The 25,761-nt window shown below is 34.4% G+C and overlaps 2 protein-coding genes across 8 annotated transcripts in view; both read left to right on the forward strand.

Moving 5' to 3' along the window:
• Nucleotides 1–9,317, forward strand: part of LOC112046543 (IQ motif and SEC7 domain-containing protein 2) — a 243,297-nt gene extending 233,980 nt beyond the window's left edge. For all 7 annotated transcript variants that reach the window (XM_024083211.2, XM_024083212.2, XM_052889355.1 and 4 more), the window contains one exon: nucleotides 673–9,317. In XM_024083211.2, coding sequence (XP_023938979.2) covers nucleotides 673–776 — 104 coding nt within the window. In that variant the 3' untranslated portion in view covers nucleotides 777–9,317. The remainder of the gene's footprint in view (nucleotides 1–672) is intronic.
• Nucleotides 9,318–13,478: 4,161 nt separating this feature from the next.
• LOC112046545 (paired box protein Pax-6-like) lies at nucleotides 13,479–25,259 on the forward strand. The gene is made up of 7 exons (XM_024083213.2): nucleotides 13,479–13,659; nucleotides 17,597–17,724; nucleotides 18,722–18,855; nucleotides 19,525–19,567; nucleotides 19,713–19,836; nucleotides 22,646–22,787; nucleotides 23,606–25,259. Exons 2-7 carry the CDS (start codon nucleotides 17,597–17,599, stop codon nucleotides 24,298–24,300), a joined length of 1,266 nt encoding a protein of 421 aa, XP_023938981.1. The 5' UTR covers nucleotides 13,479–13,659; the 3' UTR covers nucleotides 24,301–25,259.
• The last annotated feature ends 502 nt before the right edge of the window (nucleotides 25,260–25,761 follow it).

A 25,761-nucleotide genomic window follows, 5' to 3' on the forward strand; every position in this document is an offset into this window, starting at 1 on the left:
GCGTATTTTGAATTCACGAGATGCTTGTGGACGCGATGTATTGATGTCTAGTACTTTGAAAACGCGCGTATGAATTCCCGCGATACGATTCGCGACGAATTGACCCCTTCTGGACAAGGTCTAAGGAGCCTACGGCACTTACACATTCAGAAAAAATATTGTTATTTGTAAGAAAACCAGCTGAAATCGTTGACCTCTTATAATAAAAGGACGCACAAACATGTAGAAAAATTCACTTAAAAACTGGCCAATTTTGCTTTGACCGTTTTAGAATTATTGGTAAAGAAAATTATACCTAAAGGCCTTTAAATATAGTCCTAAAGGCGTTCAAATTTACCTTAAGGATTGAGTTTAAGGTTGAATTTGCAAATGCGACTACTTGAAAGAATCATAAAGTTCACTTTACTTTGAAGCAACTTGAGCTTTAAATCCTAAATGTTTATAAATAAGGCATGTAAAAGTTCTGATTACTTAGCTCAATTGGCTTATTTTAATTTAATTGCCTAACGGCCAGTTTCTTCAACGTAAGTAACAGTCAAAGTAACGTCATAAAGCAAAAGTGACGGTCTTAATCACGGAAAAATAAAATCTTCTTTATTACTTACTACTTTTACTGTTACTTTAGCTTTACATGAAGAAACTGGTTGTAAATTGTTGTTTTAATTGTTACAGGTCGCTTGTTTGGCGGAATATTTCCCGGACGTCAACGAAAACTGAGCGCATCCGGCGTTCCTGACACGAAGTCAGGTCAAGTCGGCAAGAGTACAGAGGTCTAAATAACGGAATACAATCGGAATCATTCGAATATCGATATTGACGAATACCTTCAGAATCTTTGATCTCAAATGATGAAGGTTGGATATTTGACATGTGAATCGATTTTCGAATCGATCACAATCGAATAGGCATTTTACGGGATCGTCATCTGATTTCAAAGTTTATCTAAAAATCAGATTTTTTGACATTTAAAATTTCGGGTTTAACTTAGTGCCATCTTTGTAATAATTTCGGGGTTTCCCCGTTAGTGTCGACTCGTTTGAGCGTTACAAGTTAACTTATTCACTAAATTTTTTGAGGTTATTCAATATATTTAAGCGCAAATATAGTCTAGGTAATGTTTTTTTTTCTGAAAATTTTGGACGCTATTTTAATAATAATAAATCAATTGTTTATAGATTTTAATGCATGACATAATTCTGATGATTGACATGAACATAGATTAACAACAAAAGCCAGGAATATTTTGCATTAATTAAAATATGAATGCAGATTTGATTATTATTATCTATATTATTCAAATTGGCATCGATACTAAGCGATTAAAAAAAATAAAATAAAAAGGCTCCATAAGCAATTATATTTAGACATCATTTGATATAGTCATAATGTGACTTGAAAGTGAGGAAATATTTTTTCAGGGTAAAAGGTTTAGGGTTGTTGCACATTCGGTTTTGGATTATTTGGAGAAAATACGTGCCAATAGTACTAGAAAAAAATACTCCCAAAAATTTAGAAAAAAATACTCCCAAAAATTATTGGGTCAAAAATTTCAAGGCATCGATTTTAAAAGGATGGAAAAAATATGAGACTAAGGATTGAAATGTGAAATCCAAAACTTAACGAATTTAAAAAGAATGGTATACCAAATTGACAGAACTAGTAGTATTATTTAGTGCAAACAGCTTCGTGAGCAGAATGATGCAATTTGCTTTTATCTCAGTTATAGTAATAGCTAATAATAGCTGTTACTTTGCGGAAGTTATATAACAAAATTAAATTACCAATACATAAATTTAGCTATTTTCCTTCAAAACCAGAAAAACTGCGACATCACCAAGATCTGATAAAATAGTCACAAAAATACTAGACTAATTCGATATACCCTGCAGCTGCCGTGTAGATTGTTAGTTTTATTGTACTGTATAATTTAATTTTGCCCATTATACATTGCATACTCAATCATTACTGATATATTACAACGAAGTTAAGTACATCTAATGAGTAAATGTTAGGAGCACATGACAAAAACAATGCATTGGGCATCCAAATAATTTATATACATACTCGCAAATGGCAGTGGGGTAAAACAGATAGTAAAATGCATTGAAAAAAATCATCTTTAACATGACTAGCAGTGGAATTCATAGATTTTGTGAGGGCGATCCCAGGGGTTCGTTCATCCTCTGAGTGTCGAATTTAAACTCTTTGAGAATTTGACACTCAGCGGGTGAATGGTCCCACTGGGGGTGCCCCTGCAACGTCTATGAATTCGACTCTTAGATAGGCAGATCATATATGCATATATGAACAGCGGAATTGGCTATAGACAAACCACGTGGCTTTGTCATCGCTTGTGCGTTATTGGAATGCTTTGTATGACGTCATAAGGGATATTTTTTCACAAGAAATGTATAATGACATAGTCGAGCGAGGAAGGAACCGATTTTAGGCGTAATCTTCATTAATACATTTGTTGTGTTGTGAGGGCTTAAATATGCGTTTTGCTTTTAGTGCTAATATTGCTTGTCTATACCGTTTACAATCTCGGCGGTAGAGTTAAAGCCGGCGATTCAAACACAGGGTTACGTAACCTTTTTATAAAATTGTTCTATATCTTTTGAATTCTCGAGAGAAATAAATTAAGTGAAATTTCGGGTTTTAAATATTCAATATATTAAAAAAAAAACATACGTTATTAACGATTTTAAAACGAAAGTGATCTATTGTCTAGATTTTCAATTACATTATTCTCTGTTAAACGCAGTAGATACGAATTTAAAATTTGTATAGGTATTGAAATGTTAGTAAAGCATATACAATATAATTCTTTCATCTTTATTTATTGTATAGAGAGTATATTTTTTATATTATCAACATAAACTTGCTAAAAAAACAATTATTTTTGATTATGTTGGTCAGTCAAAGGTCACTTTCGTACAGAAATTGCATTTGTAGAATCCATTGCATGTTACCACGCATAAAGTATTAAAGATTATTATTATAATAAAAAAATATTAATATCAAAGAGTATTATAATCTTTTTTTATAGACATAGATGTACATATGTTCAGAATAGTTACAATAGAAAATATTTAATGTCACAATATTTATTAAAAAATTCCTTTCCGCACGTTAAATTACATTTTTATCGTAACAAATAAAAACAAATTGAAAATAAAAAGTATATTATGTCCCTTTCAAATAAAGAGTTTTAAAAATAAAAATTCTCTTGGCATTTTAAGTCTTGTTAAATGTAATTTCATATTAATTAATGAATATATTTAGGCACCTGAAAATTGATTTTTCGATTGACGTTGGTGTAAATTAAAATAGATACATATTTTAATTTCGAAATTAAAAATATAAATAAAAAAATATGTAAAGTCTATTTTTGATTTTTTATCGTTGATTTATTTTTTATTTTATTTTGAATTGAATTTCAAGTGCCTAAGTTATGCGTCATTTCCTCCTAGTTTGTCAATGGGTATCTTCGTAGATACCTACTTATATTATACAATCTAGAGCCAAAAGGGACTCCAATTACTTTATGAATTTATTTAATTCTGCATATTATACAAAATATACACCTCATTCTCTAATAGTCGTAAAGATTATTAGGAGAGTACAAATTAATTTCTATAAATTTTCTGGAATCCTGTCCATAATACAGTCCTAAAAATATAGTATAACCAAATAAAACTTGTCCATTTAGATAACTATTTATATCTACATATTCACTTGTGTATCTTTATTATGCGGGAAATTTGAGAAAAGTATTGTCAAATTAAATTTTAGGTGTACGACACCTGTAACGTGATATAAAGGCTTGTCAACGCGTTTAGTCATCACTTTTTAGAAAGTATAAAAATTTTATGCGACTAAACATTATAGTTAATACCACTTCATTGAGTCTTTACGCGCGCAGTACAGGGGTATGACGAAATATGACGACAAATGGGAGTTAGAGAGGTACGGGCAACTCGCTCACCTGTCAGTGTTGCCAACCGCCACAATCTCTTCCCCTGCAGTCTTACCCCTTCCCAACCCACCTCGCGGGGTGAAAACGGAAGGGGTTGAGAGAGTGGGTGGAGGGGCAAAACGCGCGCTTTTCAAACAATGATTAAAATGCGCCAACCATCCGTTCCTTTCTTCTTAAGTCTTTGACGGCCTTCGTGGCGCAGTGAAATACTCGGTGGAATTACCTGAGTTCGATCCTTGGATGGGCCGATTGAGGTTTTCTTAATTGGTCCAGGTCTGGCTTGTGAGAGGCTTCGGCCGTGGCTAGTTACCACCCTACCGACAAAGACGATTTAGCGTTCCGGTACGATGTCGTGAAGAAACCAAAAAGGGTGTGGATTTTCATCCTCCTACCAAGGGGCCCGCTTCCATCTTAGATTGCATTATCACTTACCATCAGGTGAGATTGTAATCAAGGGCTAACTTGTAAAGAATAAAAAAAAATGTTCCTACTGCGCCCGTATAGACTCAGTTTTGTAGTTTTCCTATAATAATAACCAATTGTAGCAGGGTCATTATTGTCCTTTTCATGTGTTACGTCTAATTCGACAATAATCAGACGTCTATACCGATATATATACCTCCATTTGTCTCTATACTATTTACCCCATGTTCTAAGATCCTGGAGCCAATACTATGTAATTGTAATTACTTATTCCAAAACTTTACCAGTGTTACCACAAACGACTTCCTGATTTTACCATAAAAATGCTAAATTATAAATTTTTATGTTTTACTAAAGTAAGTGTACCATTAAAATATCTTCTCTCAATTTATTTACCTTCTACTATTTTTTTTTTCTTGAATGTTACCATTTATTGACAAAATACATATTGTAATGATTGTGCCTATCATTTATCATTTTATTTTTAGACTTTTGTATCCTAAGATCTAACAGCAGGATTGAGTAAAACCTTTGCAACAGTCATTATTTGATCAAGCAAAGATCATCTAATTTATAACTGAATAATTATCCAATCCAATCATCGATCTCCTATTAAAAAGTGGATGCACAGTCAGCGACCAAAAAACGTCCACACTCAATGAGTGCCAAATTCAACTTCTTGGAACTCAATACAAGTAGTCACATTTGCAAATTCAACCTTAAACTTAATACTTAAGGTTGAATTTGCTCTGAATTTGGGATTTTATTGAATATTGGACTATATATATAAAGACCTTGAGGTATAATTTTCTTTAACAATAATTCTAAAACTGTCAAAGCAAAATTCGCCAATTTTTAAGTGAAATTTTGTACATGATTGTGCGTCTTTTTATTATAAGAGGTCAATGAATCCAATTCAATTTAATATTTTATTTTATTACAATCGATTTTTAAATTAGATGATTTGTTATACAGTTTTTTTTCATAAATGGCGAAAATGGTAAATAGCGTCCGTTGTCACGAAATTCACATGTTTGTTGTTCTAATTATTGTAACGGTATTTTTTCATAGATATACCCAGGTACAGTATAATACAGTTCTCGCGATAAACTTCACATCCCACTGATTGTCTATGGTTTTTAGTCCGCCATAACTATTTAGCATTTTCGCCATGTAAGAAAAAAAAACACTATATTTATATTTCTCTCATTACTCTCATTCCTAAGTAATGTAAGATGGTCATTTCACATTCACCCTATCTTGAATCGCTATTTTTAAGCCAAAAAACTGTCAATATATGACGCTACCGTAACTATTAAAATATGCCAACATTACTGTGTACTTGGCACTCTGTGCAAAATGGTCTTCTATTACGGCCAAATATTTGTAATCCCACTTTTTAAAAGTTATAAAAAAAATAAATATATATATTTAACTAATAAATTAATTAGTGAATACGAATAATGTTGACTTTGTATCGTATCGTTTACGTAGGCTTGTTGTTTCTACTATTTGATACGTGGGTAGATAGACAAATAATTGACTTGTTATTGGATTTGGACTCTAATATCAAGGGCGTAAGGGTGATTTTTGAACGTGGGTATTTAATGGTTCTCTAAACTAGGGTGTACGGTAATTACTTTGAATACTAATTATATGCAATACATTGCTGATAATATAATTTGGTTTATCTGTTTCATTGGTCGTGTAATATACGAACGTATTCTTGCGTTGATTGATTTATTTTTATAAGTAAACTGTACTACATATGTATTAATTTCTGGTTTCTTTTGTACAGTATTACATAGTGTAATGCTTTTTACTTTTTATATGTTGAATATTCTTTAAACGTCGCATAACTTACTAATACGTCTTAAATAAATATACCATGCAGGTAGGAGGTGAAATTGGTCATGACGACCAAACGCCATTCGAATATTCTTTACAAATAAAATATTATATTAAAATTGATAATATTAGGAACTCACTTTTCATAAAGAAAATAAAACTCTCTCAGTTATGACTTTTTCTTCTCATTAACCGACTTCCAAAAAGGAGGAGGTTCTACGTTCGGCTGTATGTATGTTTTTTTAAAGCTGTGTACAAAATGTATACGTACATAAAAATGGTATCTGATCATTCTGTCCAATGCAAATTATTATATTATTAAAAAAAAAATATTGTTGAATCTCCCAATAATCTTACTTATATATTATAAGCTTCATTTGATTATTATCAAGTTTATTTTAAGATCGAGTGGGTGCAAATAAAATATTGAAAATTCAATATAAGTTTAAATATGTTAAGTTCAGTCAATATAATATATGCTTAGCTCTTCTGTAATCTGTTATGGGCAGTTTTTCCGCGCAAGAAGGACTTAAAAACTTGCTGAAGTTAAATTAAAAAAAAAACTAATTTCTGGTGTTTTTTATACAGTCGTATGTTTACATTGAATATTCGCCACCTTATTGCGTTTCGATCTATCAGTATAATTTAACAAAGATGTACGAGATAGCGAAAAAAAATTTTATGCATCTCCAAATAAGAAATTTTCTCTAAAATTCAAGTTTCAAAGCAAAATTCAAGTTAGTAAGCCCAACGTTCTTACTTATTTCAACGTTTACTTTGCACCTGACTCGACCGAATATTTAAAATAATTCAATGTTTGTGCTAATTCTAAAATTAATTAGAGTAATGCATTAAACTGGAAGGAATTGATTGGTCGTTTCGTCGTTGGATTTTGAACTTTACTGTGACGTGAATAACTTTTAATATTGTATGCGAGGATGAGAGACTGGTTGCATATTTTCGTATACGTATTTCAAGCGAAATGCGTTTTATATCTCGAAAGATATTGAGATTGTTTTGATAGGCGTGCCTTTTAAATATAAACTGAGATTACTTATATCTTAGAATTGTTTATAATTTATCTATTTTTCTAACCTCGGTAACCTTTGGTTACAATATAAGGTTAAGAACTTAAAATTTAAACTAAGAAATTAAAACTTCTCTTTAAGTGAAAATAACATGAATAGTTTACAAAACTAAAAAACACGCTTGATACCCATATCATGGAGGTGGATTTCATACAGCTAGTTCGCCATCTTGGGGAGGCCGTCATATTGGATTTGTAATGACGTGTTTCTTAGCTAGTCATGTAGTGATCAGAACTCAGAGCGTGTGCAAAATTTGGGTCAAATTACGATTCCAAGATTTTCATTTCATTGAGTATTATGTTAAAAAAACGCAGTTACGATCTTGTTCTCTGGATACAATAAATATCCATTAAAATGATGTTACAAAATATTTTTTTTTGTATAACTCAGTGCAATAGAAATGTAAAATTTTAGCATTTTGACTTCTTGATACCTCCAACCTTTCGCGAAGTAGGTAAGGTTTGTTTGTTTTTTTTTTAAATTTTTGTTGATAATAATTGAATCTCGATCTGTATAATGGCTTTGCTGTTCCAGTTAATATTTAAAAGGCACATATAAATAATGTGTGGAATAAATCTTTGAAATGCTTTTGTAAATTTCGCTTGAAGCCAAAGATGTGTTTTTGTGTTCACTTAATATTCCACGAACTTTTGTGTGTTGTGTATTATTTGTATATTATTTGCGCCTCGATACGCAAATTTCCAATAATAATATCATAAAGAGGCGCTTATTATTTGTAACGTTTTTGGACCGTGTTACATTGTTCTATAACGGACTTATTTATAAAGATGAACTAGGTTTTAAACCTCAAATTTATTGAAAGTAAAGTGAACTTTAAACAGTGGTTATTAGGTCCACTTTACCTTGAAGAAAATTGAGGTTTAAATCTTGATACATGTTTATGAATAAGGGAGTGAAGATTTATTGTACTAATACTTGGTGGAACAAGCAGATTGCCGATTTGATTTTAAGCTATAAACATCTATCGTCTATAATCTGTATTAAAGCATAGCCAAGCAGACCAACATGGCTTATAATGTTATTCCATTTCTCGTAGAGAAATCCTTGACAATTTCGCCACGGGGAGGCATAATGGTTATGACTACTATATAATACTTTCCTAGACGACCTATGTCACAAATATTTATGGAATAATTGGGGCAATTGTCTTTTTAACCGATTTCAAAAAAGATCTTATTCAAAGATCAGATTAATTAAGATCTAAAATATTAGAACTTAATATTCATTCATAAACATTATTTATTTTGCAGTAAGGCTGAGTTTAGACATGAGTAATTCACGTTGCGGTCATAGCACCATGTGCCTAACTAACACATTTTTTGATAATAATATGTGTTTTTTATGTCCTTATAAACAATATAAGTAACAAAATGCTATTTATTTCACGATAAATATATACGTGATCAGTAAAGTGCAACGTAATTTTACAAAAAGATCAATATTTATTTTATATAAATATTGATCTTTTTCTTCTTTAAGGTTTTTTTCATCTTATCACTAATTTGCTTATCAATGCTAAAAAGATAACTATCGGTAAGCAGATTACGGATTTATTACATTTTTAAAAAAGTATGAATAAAGGTTGGGATTGTCCGTTGTAAGCTGAAAAGTCAAATTGGCAACTTTACAGATTATAGACAAACGTTTACTTAAAATAGTATAATGTGACATGGTCCTTTAATTTAGAAGATTTTTTTTCTGTAACATAAACTATGACTAACTTATATAAAAACTTGTATGTATATTTTAGAGTTTGACTAATATATATCTTTTTAGTTGATAAAACAATTGTTATAGTAGGTACTAAGCAATAAATAACGCATCTGCGTGTCCCTGTATGTTGTAATATAATGTTGTTGAGAGTTGCTACAACTAAGTCACTTACATTAGTTTTATTTAAATAAAAAAACATGAAAATGTATTTATTTATTAAATATGAATTAACATTCATGAGGGTTTTTGGTGTTTTATTTTCGATTAATTTTACCCCTGCGCCCCTTTTTAGCCACAAGGCTGTTTTGAAAATTATTCTAGAGTAAAAAAATTTAAATAATTATGAGTGCAATAGTCTTTTTTTTTGTTTATTCTACGCGTTTTGTACGCACAGTAAAAGCGTTCGTGTGAACTAGTCTTAAAATAATAACGTAACAGAAACACGTACTTTAAAATTTAAACATTCTACAAATAAATATGAATTAAATTGATTAATCTAATCTCATTCCAAAATAACTGTTTCACAAGTGATAGCTATTTACAGGATACTTAAACAGACGAACTTTATTCAAATTTCTGTCTGTTTGTCCGAGCTAAGCTCGGGAACGGCTGAACCGATTTTCATGGAAATTTAGCAACATACATATATTTTATTAACAACATATTTATCCTGAAAAAATCCATTTTACGTGGACGAAGTCACGGGTCTCCGCTGGTACCAAATAGTTTTGAGGTAGGTAAGACGCTAGCCATTTTTTTTAAAAGCAATCGAGATAGCGAATGTCCCAGCAGGATGGGATGGATCAAGGATGATTTGATCTCGATGTTAAGCGGCAATGCAGTAGAAGTTAGAACGAATTAGGTACTGGGAGGTTATTCTGTAACGTTGTCTTTATCACTAACAATGTGAGCTTCGAACTCGCTCTCTGTTTATAGTACTGCGTATATAGACAGAGAGAGATAGAGGTAAATTCGAAATTCGCACGTGCGAGTTATACAACACATCGTTACTGAATAGCCTTCCTGCTACAATGCTTGGCGTAATTAGGTAAATGAAAATTGAAAAAACAATCCAATCGAAAAGTGTTCTTTGGATTAACGCTTGGTTTTAAATTATAGAACATTAGAAACAGAAAAAAAAATACCAGGTCCAGTACGAGAAGAACTCGCGCTTCAAAAGGGTTCCGTCCTTACTAAAATGAGTTTTAGTTCTTTGGTTACGTAGCATCATCAATTTTACATTTGGATACCAAGAATCTTTGCTAAGTTAAGGCGTTATCAACTGAGTCCTCTATATGTAACGTAAGTACCTATCTACTGCGCAATCGCTTGAACTCATTTTTAAACGGCCAATACAAGACCAGCTATTCACTATTTTGGTCTTTATTATCAACCTATTAAAATAAACATCAAATCAATCGAGATATATGTCATCTACCTACTGTATGTTATCCACCTGTAGGCACCGAAAGGCTCAATCTCTCTCTGACATTGAGAATCTCAACACGGGGTTACCTATATCATCACCAACTTCCAAACATCGGCCTGAGATTTTTTGGGGAGAAAGATAACTCTATTTTTAGAGCCCAACCCTTACCTTACCTTACCTTATCAGCCGATAGACGTCCACTGCTGGACATGGCCTCTTGCATGGACCTCCAAGCACAACGTTCTCGGGCCGCCAGCATCTAACGGCTCCCTGCAATCCGCTTGATATCCTCGGTCCACCTAGGGGGGTCGACCAACACTGCGTTTTCCGGTGCGGGGTCGCCATTCCAGCACTTTTGGACCCCAACGTCTATCACCTCTTCGACCTATGTGACCTGCCCATTGCTCTTCAGCTTCGCGGCTCGCTGAGCTATGTCAGTGACTTTGGTACGTCTGCGGATCATTAATGATTCGATCATGCAGAGACCTCCAACCCAGGACCTCGTAATCAGTGTACCAATGTAGCTGTCTTGGAACTTAGACCCGCTACTCTATTACGGGTTGAAGATCTTTAGGTGACAAAATATTTGACGTTATAAAAAAATCCAATAAGTAATAGTTGAGTTGAGATATCCCAGTTGTTATGGTTTTTGATTCGGAGGGCGTAGGTTCGAATCCGACCCGAGGCACACACCTCCAACTTTCCAGTTATGTGCATTTTAAGCATGGTGGACTATCGGTCTAACCCCTTTCTTTTCTGGGAGGAGACTCGTTCTGAACATTGAGCTAAACATGGGCTGCTAATGATAAGCGAATTTATCAGCTGCATAAGATGTTAATAATGTTGACTAGGAATGAGGACTATGCTCTCCAAAGCACTGCTTCACTTAAAACTAAAACCCAATATTTCATACTTCGACGCAGAATTCTAATTCAGTAAGCCTAGCATGGGTCATCGACATATATCGTAAAGCGAAAGAGACACCAATAGCGCCAGAGTTGAATGAAAAAGACTGCGCTATTTTCAATTGCTCCGACATTAGTCTTCTCATTATGATATATGTCATAACGCGCATGTTTTTATTTATTAATTTAGCCCTTGACTGCAATCTCACCTGATGGTAACTGACGATGCAATTTAAGATAAAAGCGGGCTAACTTGTTAGGAGGAGAATGAAAATTCACACTCCTTTCGGTTTCTACACAACATTGTACCGGAACGCTAAATCGCTTGGCGGTACGTCTTTGCCAGTAGGGTGGTAACCATCCATCAGCCGATCTGGACCAATGGAATTAAAAAAAGCTATCGGCCCAGCCAGTAAAGTCTAGTGGACCTGATTCGTAGCCACCTATGCTAACTACTGGATCAACGTAACCTGTACGGAACTCTAATAGAAACCACTAAACGTGGCGCAGTTGACGGAACCCTAAAAGTAATGTGTCCACCCAGCAGGGATTTCACCCCGCACCGCCAGGCCAGCGGCATCGGCAGCATTGCTACGACTTCCTCCCGCCGCCCCCTTGAGCTTGGCTTAGCACCGAAACACACGTGGACTTATATGTTTGTATATCTACTTACTGTCCTAGAGCGTCATTGCTTTTCTAGGACAGAGCTGTGGAGTCGCATTCGATGTTTAAATTTTTTTAGACAGAAAAAATTTTGACGGCCTCCGTGGCGCAGTGGTATGCGCGGTGGATTTACAAGACGGAGGTCCTGGGTTCGATCCCCGGCTGGGCCGATTGAGCTTTTCTTAATTGGTCCAGGTCTGGCTGGTGGGAGGCTTCGGCCGTGGCTGACCACCAGCACAATCGCTTGGCGGTACGTCTTTACCACCCTACTGGCAAAGAAGTACCGCCAAGCGATTTAGCGTTCCGGTACGATGCCGTGTAGAAACCGAAAGGAGTGTGGATTTTCATCCTCCTCCTAACAAGTTAGAACGCTTCCATCTTAGATTGCATCATCACTTACCACTAGGAAAAATTGTAGTCATGGGTTAACTTGTAAAGAATTAAAAAAAAAGACAGAAAAACGCATGTATGTAAGTATCTATATTCCGGTGTGTTGGGAGGAAAAGCAAGAATAGCATCAAAGAAAAAAACTTTCTTCAATACGGTGAGTATTAAACTAATATTACAATGGCGAAAGTGTGTGTGTAAGTGTAATTTGGCTAAAATATCGAATGGAAATAGACTTTACTCTGGATTAACACATAATCTACTTTTCAAAAAAACCATGGCTCCCGTGGGATTTGTAGAAAACTGAATTCCACGCGAACGACGTCGCGGGCGTTCGCTAGTCTACATCTCTAAATCTCGCCTATTTACGTCTAATTTTACTTACTGAAATAATTACACTAATCCAATTGTATTACAATCAATTAGTAAAAAAATCCACTGCCGTGTGCGCTGGCCATAACAAATTCTTGAGCAAAGCTTTCTTATGTGTATACCACGACAATAGTGGTGGTCAGTTAGGTATGGTCTTTTGGGAATCTTACAAAAAGGCTTTGAAAACTAAGTTTTTTTAGCGAGCCGATTGGAACGCCAAGGTAGGTATCTAAGGTAGACATTTAGAATTGTTTTTTTTTTCTCCTACTTAATGATCAGTGTTAGCCTTCTGTAGGCCTTAAACTACTATGATTACAGTGGCATTGTTAATCTATTTAGATATTAAAGCACTTTTAATCAATAAAATATACGCCCATCGGTCTACTTATAGATTTTGAACGACTTGTGAATTTTACTGAAATTTGCAGTTTTTGAATTTATAGTTACTAGATCAAGTATAAGCAGCAATCATTAGTCAATTTACAATATCACAACATTTTTTACCTAAAATTGAATTAATATTAGGTATTTTCAAGTATCTATTCAAATTAATTTATATCAAGCAGGCTTCTACAAGCAATTTTAAATCACCTAGCCCATATGTGAACAGTTGCTCCACCATCTGTTTATAAAGCATATTTATCAAAAACTCAGCAATTGATTTAAAAAAAAATATTTATATATCAATGGCGACTCCACGCATTTCCCTGTTCTAATACCGCCAGTCGCTGCCCGCTCGCTCCAGTACGGGCGACCACGTGACTATAGTTGCTGCCTTCGGCGCGATTTTTTTCCATTTCGAAAAACCAACGTAAAGTAACAGCATATAAGGTGAGCAGCCATTTTATTAAATTACAGTTATGTTAATTATTATTATTCAATTATATTATAATTAAATTATAATCAAACGCGATGCTTAACGTAGTGTGTAATCGATATACGTATGAGTATGTATCTTGGTTATTTGAACTGCCAAGCTTACGTAATTTGATTAAAAACTTAATTTATTTTTAATAATGCTTGTTTATATTTTAGTTGGACTTTGATTATCTGTTTAAAAACTTTATTGTACATAAAGAAATGTACGAGATATGTATATATATACAAAACTTAATGGTTTAAACAATTTTATTTATTACCTATCTAAAAGAGGACTTCTAGTGTTATACATTTTTATTAACTAGTATTGCGTAAAATCTTATTTTTTCTTAGTTAATCAATTATGTACCCAATAAAATTATTTTTAAAAAATTTCCCTTTTTAATAAAAACATAATAAATGAAAATTTTGTTTTTGATAATTGGATTTTATCGTTGTTATACTAAATAAAAAAAATATTTTGTGTAAATAATTAAAGTTGGCTTGGCGGCTTGGTTTGTAAGTGTAACCATAGATAATACACTATATGTAGAGATGAGTTACTAAATAAGTCAAGATACTTAGTTCTTACTCTACAATTATATTACTAAAGAGTGTTGAAATACTTACCTTTGTTTTATAGGTAGTTACATTTCTTGCGTATATATTTTTATTAGTTTGAATAGTTTACAATCGTATTAACTATAACGTAGATGATCTATCGATTTTCGCAGAATTTCCTTACACTTACAAACTGCACTAATGACTTAAGAATACCTACATCTTTACGAACGCCGTGTTTTTTATTATATTATTATAACTAACCAAATTGTGATAAAATAAATTTATTATTGACAATACATTTTCTTGGTGGAGATAAAATCATCGTTGGTGAAATAAGGATCTAAATTAATTAAATCGATTTGATTAACATTTTATGCTAATTCGTTATTTTAATAACGTTCACTGTAGAAAGGGTTACAAGTATTTTAGTTTAGTTTTAATACAATAGTCGCTTCCCAATAAACATTAAAAAATATATTTATTAACTACCACCTACAAAACATTCGCATGTTTAGAATTTATATATTTTTTGACACACAGCCAGGTACTATACAAACATAAGCCATTAAAATAAACACAAATTGGAATTAACATATACAATAACTAGATTTCTATAGACAACAAACAGTTGTAAATAATAAATAATAAATAAATCTATTATTGGTAAATAATAAAATTTATTTAAATTGATAAAATTAAACACAGGTGACACAGACTCGCCTACTCACATTTGAGCAGCGTGGTGGGTCTAAGTTTCATATCTTGTCTGATGTGGCAATTCGATTCTTTTTCTAAAAACGCTAACGCTTCGAAAACTAACAAAATGTATGGAAATGACAGATCCGATCTATAACTGATCACGTGACCTGTCGGTAGTGAATGTCATTCCCATACGTCATTTTTAAATTTCGAAGCGTTAGCGTTTGTAGAAAGAGAAGCGACGTGCCACATTGCTACATGCCGTGGGTCGTTTGATGATGAGAAGATAGATACAGGTAGAATTAATTGTAATCTAGTCAAAATGTAATCACTAAAAGCAGTAGATAACTAGAACAAGGAGTACCTATTACATACTGCAGTAAAGCTGACAATTTAAGGTTTTACAAATACTTTACAATACCTCAATTTGGTAGCATACAATAAAGTACGCTCAAGTAAATTGGTCATTTATTTGTGTTATAAGAAGTCAATTTATCACTAAAAGCAGTAGGCACCTAGATAATACTAAAGGTAAATAGTCAAATTTCACAAAATCTTCATTTGATTACTTATGGTATCGTTTTGTCATAAGATTCAGGTAATTCAAATAGTTCAAATCACAAAGCACACAAAAAAACAATAAGAAACTTCACAAAACTTTATCTGTCATAAAAAAGTAAAATCAAGTAACCAACATCCGGCGGAAACTGTCGTTATCAACGCTGACAGATGTCAAACTTTTGGCGCGAAAAACACAACCGCGACGCATCACCGAGCGCGCCGACCAAACTGTCTTCCAAGTTGTAAAGGGAAAACTCGAATTATCCTCATTTAGTAGTAATTTAATAAACTTAACTAAATTATAGGCATTTAATTCAATTTAAGCGTCGGCGAGTTCGCCCGCGTGCATCGCTCCGGTCAATCACCTTCCGCGTACAGTTTCAAAACAAACATGGATGCGGTTAACTCCTCGGGTGGATAGGGGAGCATTGTTATTTAGCCTCCAAAATAGACTTAAAAATACAATCGATACTTAAACAAATAAATAAATGTAATGTTTATATATTCCGTGAAGGAAAAACATCAAGAAGGAATTTGCATACTTGAGAATTTTCTTAGTTCTTTACGTGTGTAAAGTCTGCTAAGCCGCATTGGGCCAGCGTGTTAGATTATATTAGCCTAATTCCTTACCCCTCTCATTCTAAGAGGAGACTCGCGCTCTACAGTAAGCCGAATATGATTTGCTACTTGCTAATAAATGACATAAAAATAAATAAATATACCAATACTTCAACCATGCAGTGCACTGTTTACCAACTAACTAGTAATTTCACACCTAATATTAATTATTATAACTTTTTCTTATTTCAATGAAAATATTTAAAATATTTAAAAATAATAAAATTTGATTTATAAGCTTAGAATTTATATAAAACACGGGAATTGGGCCGAAATTATTTCGTTCACTTTATTTTCGGTTCACTGTATTCGGTTCACTTTATAATCGGTCCACTTTATAATCGGTCAACTTTATATTCGGTTCACTTTATAATCGGTCCACTTTATATTCGGTTACTTTATATTGTGGACACAAAAAAATATTAATATTTTATAGTTAGACAAACTATTTGTGTCGTTACGAAATTCAGAACATAGTTTAATTACTTATTACTTAGTTATGACATTAATAAATAAGTTAAGAAATGAGATACATTTTCTAACTTCACTCCTTTGTATGTAATAGTAAACAGTGTACATCGAGCATGGCTCTAAATTAATTTATTATTGCGTTAATAACTCATAATAAGACTATCACAGCAGATCTTAATAGATAGCAAGATTTTTAATTTTTTTCACCATCATCACATTCAAGGCTAGAAATTTTTTATCTGCTAATCTTTGTTATTAGACCCATTGCCAGGCTAGACCTGAACCAGTTTAGAAAATAATATTTCTTATAATAATCCATTCCGCCATATAGTTTGTATCGTTAACTAGTTAGTTACCTACCTAGCTGTGTATTAAATCTGTACATTGAAAAACACAATAAAGATCAGGCCATGTCTTTTAAAACTTTAAAAAGTCTTTAGAGCGAGCATCGAACCTAAGATCTTTCAGTTTTTATTGCGGTACCTTAGTGTTGCAAAGACTTTATTGCACCTATCGAAGTATTTTGCTGCAGTAGCTTCTCGGTAATCATTCGTAATTGTTATTGATTATTTATTTATTAGCTATATACCTACCTTCTGAGTGAGATCTTAGTTGCTTTGCTTATTGTTCAACAGAAAAAATAATATGTATGTAGATAAGGTAATCTTTATTCAATTACTTTTTTATTATATAGAACGTAATGAAACAATTATAAAAATAGCCATAGTGGTAAATAAACACGTCCACAAAATTGACAATTCTCTACTTTTATGATGTAATTATAATAGTATTATAAAGAGGTGCGGTTTGTGGTAGTGTAGGGGATAATCTCTGTATTTGCTAAACCGATTTTAAGGGAAACTACGCGGATAAAGCCGTGAGGCGTCGGATAGTTCTTTAAAAAGCACGTTTAGCCGTTTCGGTCCAATGATCAGTATTATTATGATTGAAATTTGTTATCATCTGATATAGAAAAGACAGTAATAACTAATTACAGATGGAAGAGTCATTAGATGGTCGAGAGGCTGGTGCGGGCACTTCAGGCTTCGATTCGGCGGCCATCTTGAATGATGACGTATCACCCACCACAAGTTTCTGCTACAACATACCGAACCTATTCAATGGGTAAGAGCATTTTATATTCGGAGTATAAGTAGATCGAAGAGCCGATGGACGTTGGGGTTCCAAAGTGCTGGAATGGCGACCCCGCACTAGTAAACGCAGTATTGGCCGACCAGGTGGACTGACGACATCAAGCGAGTCGCAGGGATTCTCTGGATGCAGGCGGCTCAGTATCGTGATGTTTGGAAGTCCCTACAAAAGGCCTATGTCCTGCAGTGGACGTCCATCGGCTGATATGATGATGATGATGATGATAAATAGCGCTACTCTCAGAACCTTAGTAACTTTAATTTCAGGTTTTCAGTTTTACTTATCACAATAATATCCTAACAAATACCTGTGAGCTGATATGACCTCTGCCTCCGATTCCGGAAGGTGTGGGTTCGAATGCATGCACCTCCAACTTTTCAGTTGTGTGCATTTTAAGAAATTAAATATCACGTGTCTCAAACGGTGAAGGAAAACATCATGAGGAAACCAGAGAATTTTCTTAATTCTCTGCGTGTGTGAAGTCTGCCAATCCGCATTGGGCCACCGTGGTGGACTAACCCCTCTCATTCTGAAAGAAAGCTCGAGCTCAGCAGTGAGCCGAATATGGGCTGATAACGAACGAATCACTACTAACAAAACGGGACTCTTGGCCTAACCCCTCTCATTCTGAGGAGACTCGAGTTTAGCAGTGAGCCGAAAGGGTTGATAACAATCATCATCGTTATCAACCCTTATTCGGCTGATGATCCTAACAAAAAATGTTTATGAACAAAGCCTACTAGACATAAATTATTTTTGACTTTGATGTGATGATTCATTAGCGTACCTAGGATTATTTCTTTGGGTGGATCTGGCTCCCGACTTCAAGTCTATTATTAGTATCATAATATAATTCCATGTCGGTACCCTAGAATCCTAGGGTGGGCACAGGTCCATTCCCACTATATACCCCCGGCCGATCCCACTATATACGCCTATGATGATGATGAAATCCTTAAACATTTTACAGGCTTGGTCCGGGTTCAGTTCTGTGCGAGCGACCAGACACTGAGGTCGGCGAGTCGTACACACCAGCGGAGGCGGCAGACGACGCCGGTGACAGCCAGCAGTACGAAGAAGATGAAGAATATTCACCTAATTCTAGTAAGTTGCTTGGATACTATCTGCCCCTATAGCCAAGTGGCACATCAATTCTCTTTCTACGATCGCAAACGATTCGAAAACTAGAAAAATGTATGGGAATGACAGATCTTGACCACATGACCTTTCGATAGCAAATGTCATTCCTATACATTTTTGAATTTTTGAAGCGTTTGCGATCGTAGAAAGAAATTCGACTTGCCACTTGGCTACAGGCCCTGATCTGCTTTATTTTATTTTATCTATTCATTTAAGTTACATTTCCATTACAATATTTAACACATGTCATGGAAAAAATGTCATAATTATTACAAATGGAGCCCTGTGAGGATGTTGTAAATACAAAGTAAAACCTAACTTAACTTAACATAACATAAGATAAGATAAGTAGAGAGGCGGATTTATTGTTTTTTCAAGGTCTGCTATCAGAGATCCCGATTCTTGGAAACTTGGGTAGTTTTTAAAAAGGGACTGAATTTGAGTGACCATTACGACGCCGAATGGTGCAATCGGTAGTGACCCTACTTTTTAAATCCTAGGCCGTGGGTTCGATGTCCACATTTGGAAAATATTTGTATGATGACCATTTTCCAGTATCTGGGTTTTCTTTTCATCTTCATCATCATTAAGTAACTTGACTTGAAAACTAAGAACTGTTTCTTTTTATTCCAGACTCCAAAAGCGATATTCCAAAAAGAAAACAACGAAGATACAGGTAATTAAAAAAAATATAGAAATGTGCACATAAATGTAACTAACTGCTGCTTTGGTGTGAAAGTATAGGCTAAAAATAATACTTTTTATACTAATAATAAAAAAAGACCCAAACAAACTTTTGTTAATTCGTGGGTTTTTCGCAGGACTACCTTCTCAAATGTGCAACTAGAACAGTTAGAAGCTGCCTTCCACAAGACCCACTATCCTGACGTGTTCTTCAGAGAGGAGCTCGCGATGAGGATAGACCTCACTGAAGCCAGAGTTCAGGTAAGAGTTTTCAAGAGACTTGTTTGCCTTTCAAACTGGTAAACATTTTCATCATTAACAACCCATATTTGGCTCACCGTGGTAGCCCAGTGGATATGACCTCTGCCTCCGAAACCGGAGGGTGTGGGTTGCATCCGGTCCGGGGCATGCACCTCCAACTTCTCAGTTTATTGTGCATTTTAAGAAATATTATGTGTCTCAAACGGTGAAGGAAAAACATTGTGAGGAAACCTGCATACCTGAGAATTTTCTTAAATCTGTGCGTGTGCATTGTCACCTAAATAATTAAGAAAACTCTTAAGTATTCAGGTTTTTCACGATGTTTTTCCTACACCATTTGAGACATTTCCTTCACCATTTGAGATATTTAATTTCGAACTGCTAGAAACCAGTAATAGACGTTCCTTATGTTCTTGTAAGCTAGTTTATAAAAGGAATAGTGGAAAGAAGGACGAAAGAAAAGAGAAACGGATGTACTCCAGGGTCTGTAGCCAAGTGGCACGTCGATTCTCTTTCTACGATCGCAAACGTTTTAAAAATTAAAAAATATATGGAATAACGTTTGCTAACGACAGGTCACGTGATCAAGTTGTCGATTGGATCCGTCATTCCCATACATTTTTCTAGTTTTCGAAGCGTTAGAGATTGTAGAAAGAGAATCTACGCGCCACTTGGCTACAGGCCTAGGACTCAAACCTCCTCTTTCTTATAAGAGTGAGGGATTAAGCGCTTAGACCCACTACGCTGCTCCATAACGATCGTAATCGAAGCAACGGTTTAACGAGTAAAAACCGAGATATTTTAGATATCCAATTTTTTCATAGCACAACGCAGGGTTTGAACCCAAGACTTCATGCCTAGCTAAACATGTTAACCACTAAACCAATAACTTTAACTGTCCTGTGTAATTAGGACTATTTTACTTTAAACTGTGAGAAAATACCTATTTATAACTAAAATATGAAAATATAATTATCAAATGTCACTTAACATCAGGAGTGATCACAGTCAAGCACAAAAACATATCAAACAATTCAGACTACCTCATAAAAATGCTAAGTTTGAAAGTGTATATTTTAATAAAACTTTTCATTTTCGTATTGGTTAATTTGTTTCGAAGTTTCGAAAATTCCACGAATAAGGAAATGGCACGCCTTTTCTATTAATAAATCTTCGAGGAAACTCTGTCTTGCTACAAGTTTATCATAAAAATTGTTCAACTGAACTGTTTAATTATCAATTAGCCGATTTATTTCCATATTTTCCACGAATTTCCTGAGAGTATTAGATATTTTAATATTGATGGTGTGAGCTATTGAGATTTAGAGTATGAATTAATTAAATGAATAAGCAAAAGGTACAATTAATTAATATATGGAAATAGTTAATACTAATGAGGATTCAACTTAAAAAAAAGTTAGAATAAATTAAATATGAAAATACTCGGTACTAATGAGGATTTAATCAATTGAAATTCAATTGGATCTTCAATTGAATTTCAATTGAATAAATCCTATTTCTCCGAATCATTTCACATGCGGCTACTAGTTGCCTCGACTGGTGAAGTAAGGGCTGGTTAATTATTTGCGCAAAGGATCAGCCTGGCTGTCCAGTCAATATTCTTGCCACCATTTCACGTGGGCATGATTAATTGGATAGTAATTTAGGATAAGACCCCTAGTCCCCTATTGTATTATTTTTCAATAAAAAAAACTTCCAGCCCATACCGTTTTGACGGCCTCCGTGGCGCAGTGGTATGCGCGGTGGATTTACAAAACGGAGGTCCTGGATTCGATCCCCGGCTGGGCCGATTGAGTTTTTCTTAATTGGTTCAGGTCTGGCTGGTGGGAGGCTTCGGCCGTGGCTAGTTACCACCCTACCGACAAAGACGTCCCGCCAAGCGATTTAGCGTTCCGGTATGATGTCGTGTAGAAACCGAAAGGGGTGTGGATTTTCATCCTCCTCCTAACAAGTTAGTCCGCTTCCATCTTAGATTGCATCATCACTTACCATCAGGTGAGATTGTAGTCAAGGGCTAACTTGTAAAGAATAAAAAAAATGTTATTACTAATGAGGATTTAATCAATTGAAATTCAATTGGATCATTAATTGAATTTCAATTGAATAAATCCTATTTCTCCGAATCATTTCACATGCGGCTAGTTGCCTCGACTGGTGAAGTAATGGCTGGTTCATTATTTGCGCAAAGGATCAGCCTGACTGTCCAACGCGGAAATCCAGTCAGTATTCTTGCCACCATTAAATGTGTTAGGGGTGGCGAGAAAAGAAACTCGAGGTTCACAAATACACCACTTTAATAACACAACTCTTCGATTATAATCACAAAAACTGAACTCGCCTCATCCATGAAGCCACGTTTTTATACCTTACCAAAGTAATAAACAACAAAAACAAAATATAGTCAAACATCAATATTTTATGTATACGGATATTGACATAACTTCATTTATGAATTATGTCAATATACGTTTTTAAATCTATTTATTTATGTTAGTTTAGTTTCGTATATTTTAGTTTAATTTTAAGAACAAAGAATTACTCGTCATTATACGTCATGGTACCTACGTATATTGACAACACTACAGTTATAACCAGGTTGTTTGTAACATATAATGTAGCATATCCGTTAATACAAATGCCTTCTTATTTAATTTTCTAACACATGTGGGCATGACTAATTGAATACAATAAAGATCTCATCCTAATAACTTAGGATAGGATCCTTATTGTATTATTTCTCATTAAAAAAAATTCAAGCCCATAACCATTTTTCTTTTCCAAATTTCAGGTTTGGTTCCAAAACCGTCGGGCAAAATGGCGGAAGCAACAAAAGGCTGGTTGCGAGTATCCACCTCGACAGACCAGGTCACCAGACCCTCGGTCACCATCAGCACTTGCGTTAGAAATGAGAGACTTCATCACCATACCCGGTAAGTTAGAAATCATCATCATTAACTAATAACTACCTATATTCGGCTCGCTGTTGAGTACGAGTCTCCTCTTAGTATGAGATGGGTTAGTCCACCACGCTGGCCAAATTATGCGGATTGCCAGACTTTACACACCTTGAAAATTAAGAAAATTTTCAGGTTTCCTCGCTATGTTTTTCCTTCAACGTTTGAGACACGGGCTATTTAATTTCTTAAAATGCACATAACTGAAAAGTTGGAGGTACATGCCCCTGTCAAGTTAGAAATACATAATACAAAATTATAGTAATTCGTATTGTTGATACGGGATCATATACATAGATAGTATTATGAGCTGCATAAAAAATGTACCTACCTATGAACAAATATTAAATAGAAGCATGCGTTACTTTGCGAAAGTTAATTATGAAAGTAAATAATTAGTTTATTTTCTATTTTTACCAATAAAATCCAGGAGTGTGACTGTGACTAAATCCCCCAACGTTTTGCTCTTAAACCGGAGCATTCTCAGGATAACTTAACTTGAGGTTTTAAGAAGAACAGGAAAATAAATCAATTATACATTATGCCACCTCTGCTTGGGCATGTTTTGTGTAGTTATTAAGATATAAAACAATTATTCATATTTACGGTTAATTGTGTACAATCGTAACATCCAATCGTTAAAAATCAACTTTAAATTAAAAATCAGTTTTTTTCTCAAGAAATAAAGAAATTGGAATAACCTTAGTAATCAATTTAAGATTTTTCAGTAGATTCTTTTTAGTGGATATAACAATTATACCCACAACAAATAATTGTGATATTTCGTGTTCCAGTTTCCTCATCACAAATCATCAGCTTAGCGGAAAATTCAAACCAACCTGGATACCCATCAAAATCAAAACAACCCGGGCCAGCCATACACATATCAGCATTACCCACAAGACAGAACCCTCAAGTCGACCTACCATCGTTTTCAATACCACTACAATACAACTTGGGATCATTCAAAAAGCTAGGAGATGAAGCACAGTTAGATCTCGAAGCTTCCACGTCAGAAAACGTTCCGCAACACCATTGGGATACACGAATGATGCCTAACTTTAATCTAATGAACATTAAACCGCTTCTAGATAACAGAGATTGTTTAGACATGTCCGAAGTTAAGTATGAAGTTAAGAATGAAAACAGACCATACAACGAAATGCCAAATTCCATCCAAACGTCTATAGAACCAGAAGATATTTTAGGTAAAGAAGCAGTGAGTGAAGGACAAACTATCTCCCCTGATTTTGAGATTGAAAGATTTCAAAATTATCACAACGAAAGTGATAAACGATATAGAGATTCAAGTTTTGATGAGTCAATTATAGAGGATGCGCGGAATGACTTCGTTTGCGACAATGATTTTTTATGTAAGAATAATTTCGACAAGATTGATGAGAAACGGAATGATTTTGAAGAATGCCATTTATTGGATACTGATAATAGTGTAGCTGTTAATATAAGCAATTTCGATAGTAATCTATAATGTATAAGAAACTCATTAGTGATATAGTCAATCTGCTAGGATCACGAAAAATCACGAAGAAGAAGTTCACGAAGATACTCCTGGATACTCATTATCTGATATTTATCTTCATCGTAATCCCATCGACCAGCGTTAGATCAGCATGGTGGGTCAGAGCTTCATATCCCCTTCTTCCATAAGGCCTGATAATGTTGATGATAAACAATCTTTTAGCAGACTCAGGAGTGATTACAAAAATAAGAAACTAATGTTAAACAAATGATTCACAACATTTGTCAGGACAACTTAATTAACAAATTAAACTGTAACCAAAATAAGACTCTAGAATGGCAGAGAATGACCTTGAGTGAAGTCACGCACTTGTGAACTTTGTGTGTAGGGTTAAAGGTGCCTTTGACTGTTAACAAACACTCCCCTTTTCCACTCAAGTCACTCTCCCGGTCTATCTCAAGTAACCCATAAAGAATTACACAACAAGAGATGTGGACGGCTCGAACGCCACGAGCACAATGAAGCCGTCCGTACCGCAAGTCGTTGCAACGCGGCGATAACAAATCTAATATGGGAAGTCTGTTGTTTGGTTTTGAGTGCAGTGGAGAGACAACTAATGTGAAGTATCATTTATTATCAGAGAAACACACAAACAAACAGTCAGTTTTACACTCCAACGCACCTGTCTAACACTTGTATGTATACCCCATAGACAGCCAAAGCCATTATATTCTTCTTCGCGTATATTGACTACACTTAATATTTAAGTTTAGTCCATTTTAATACCGCAAGCAACCTTATCTACCTGTCATGTAACACCTCTAGTGAATATTTAAACACTAATCAGGGCCTTGCTTTTATCTCCATTTGCGTCCAACTAGTACCTAACTAATTATGCAATAAGTCTCTAAGATTTAGTTTTTTATTGGTATGTTTACTTAAATGTGAATAATAAAAGATTCTAGTCATGTGGAGTTTCATTCAAATTTATATTCAAAATTCATTTATTTCAATAAGGCTCAGTTTACAAGCACTTTTGACACGTCAGTTGACTATTTGTAAAGATTCTACCACCGGTTCGGAAGGCAGGTTCTGCTGAGAAGATACCGGCAAGAAACTCAACAGTTGCTCTTAGAAAAAGTCATACAGTATTATAATTTCTTATAGTTTTATTTCCTGTGTGAAGGTGGAAGCTGATCCAATGACCTCCAAGCACCTTTGTCGTTAAGGAACTCATCAATAGTGTAGTAACCTCGACTAAGTAAATGTTTTTTAACACATTGCTTAAAGTTGTGCATTGGCAGGTCCATCACAGTCTTGGGGATCTTGTTATAGAAGAGTACACCCAAACCCATAAAAGATTTTTTAACTCTTTGGAGACGATATGCAGAAATAACTAACTTATGCCCGTGTCTAGTAAGTGTAACGTGGGTTTAAATCTCCTTTTCGTTTGTACAAATTAATATTTTG

Source organism: Bicyclus anynana, chromosome 25 (genome assembly GCF_947172395.1).
Source record: "Bicyclus anynana chromosome 25, ilBicAnyn1.1, whole genome shotgun sequence".
Classification (NCBI taxonomy): Eukaryota; Metazoa; Arthropoda; class Insecta; order Lepidoptera; family Nymphalidae; genus Bicyclus; species Bicyclus anynana.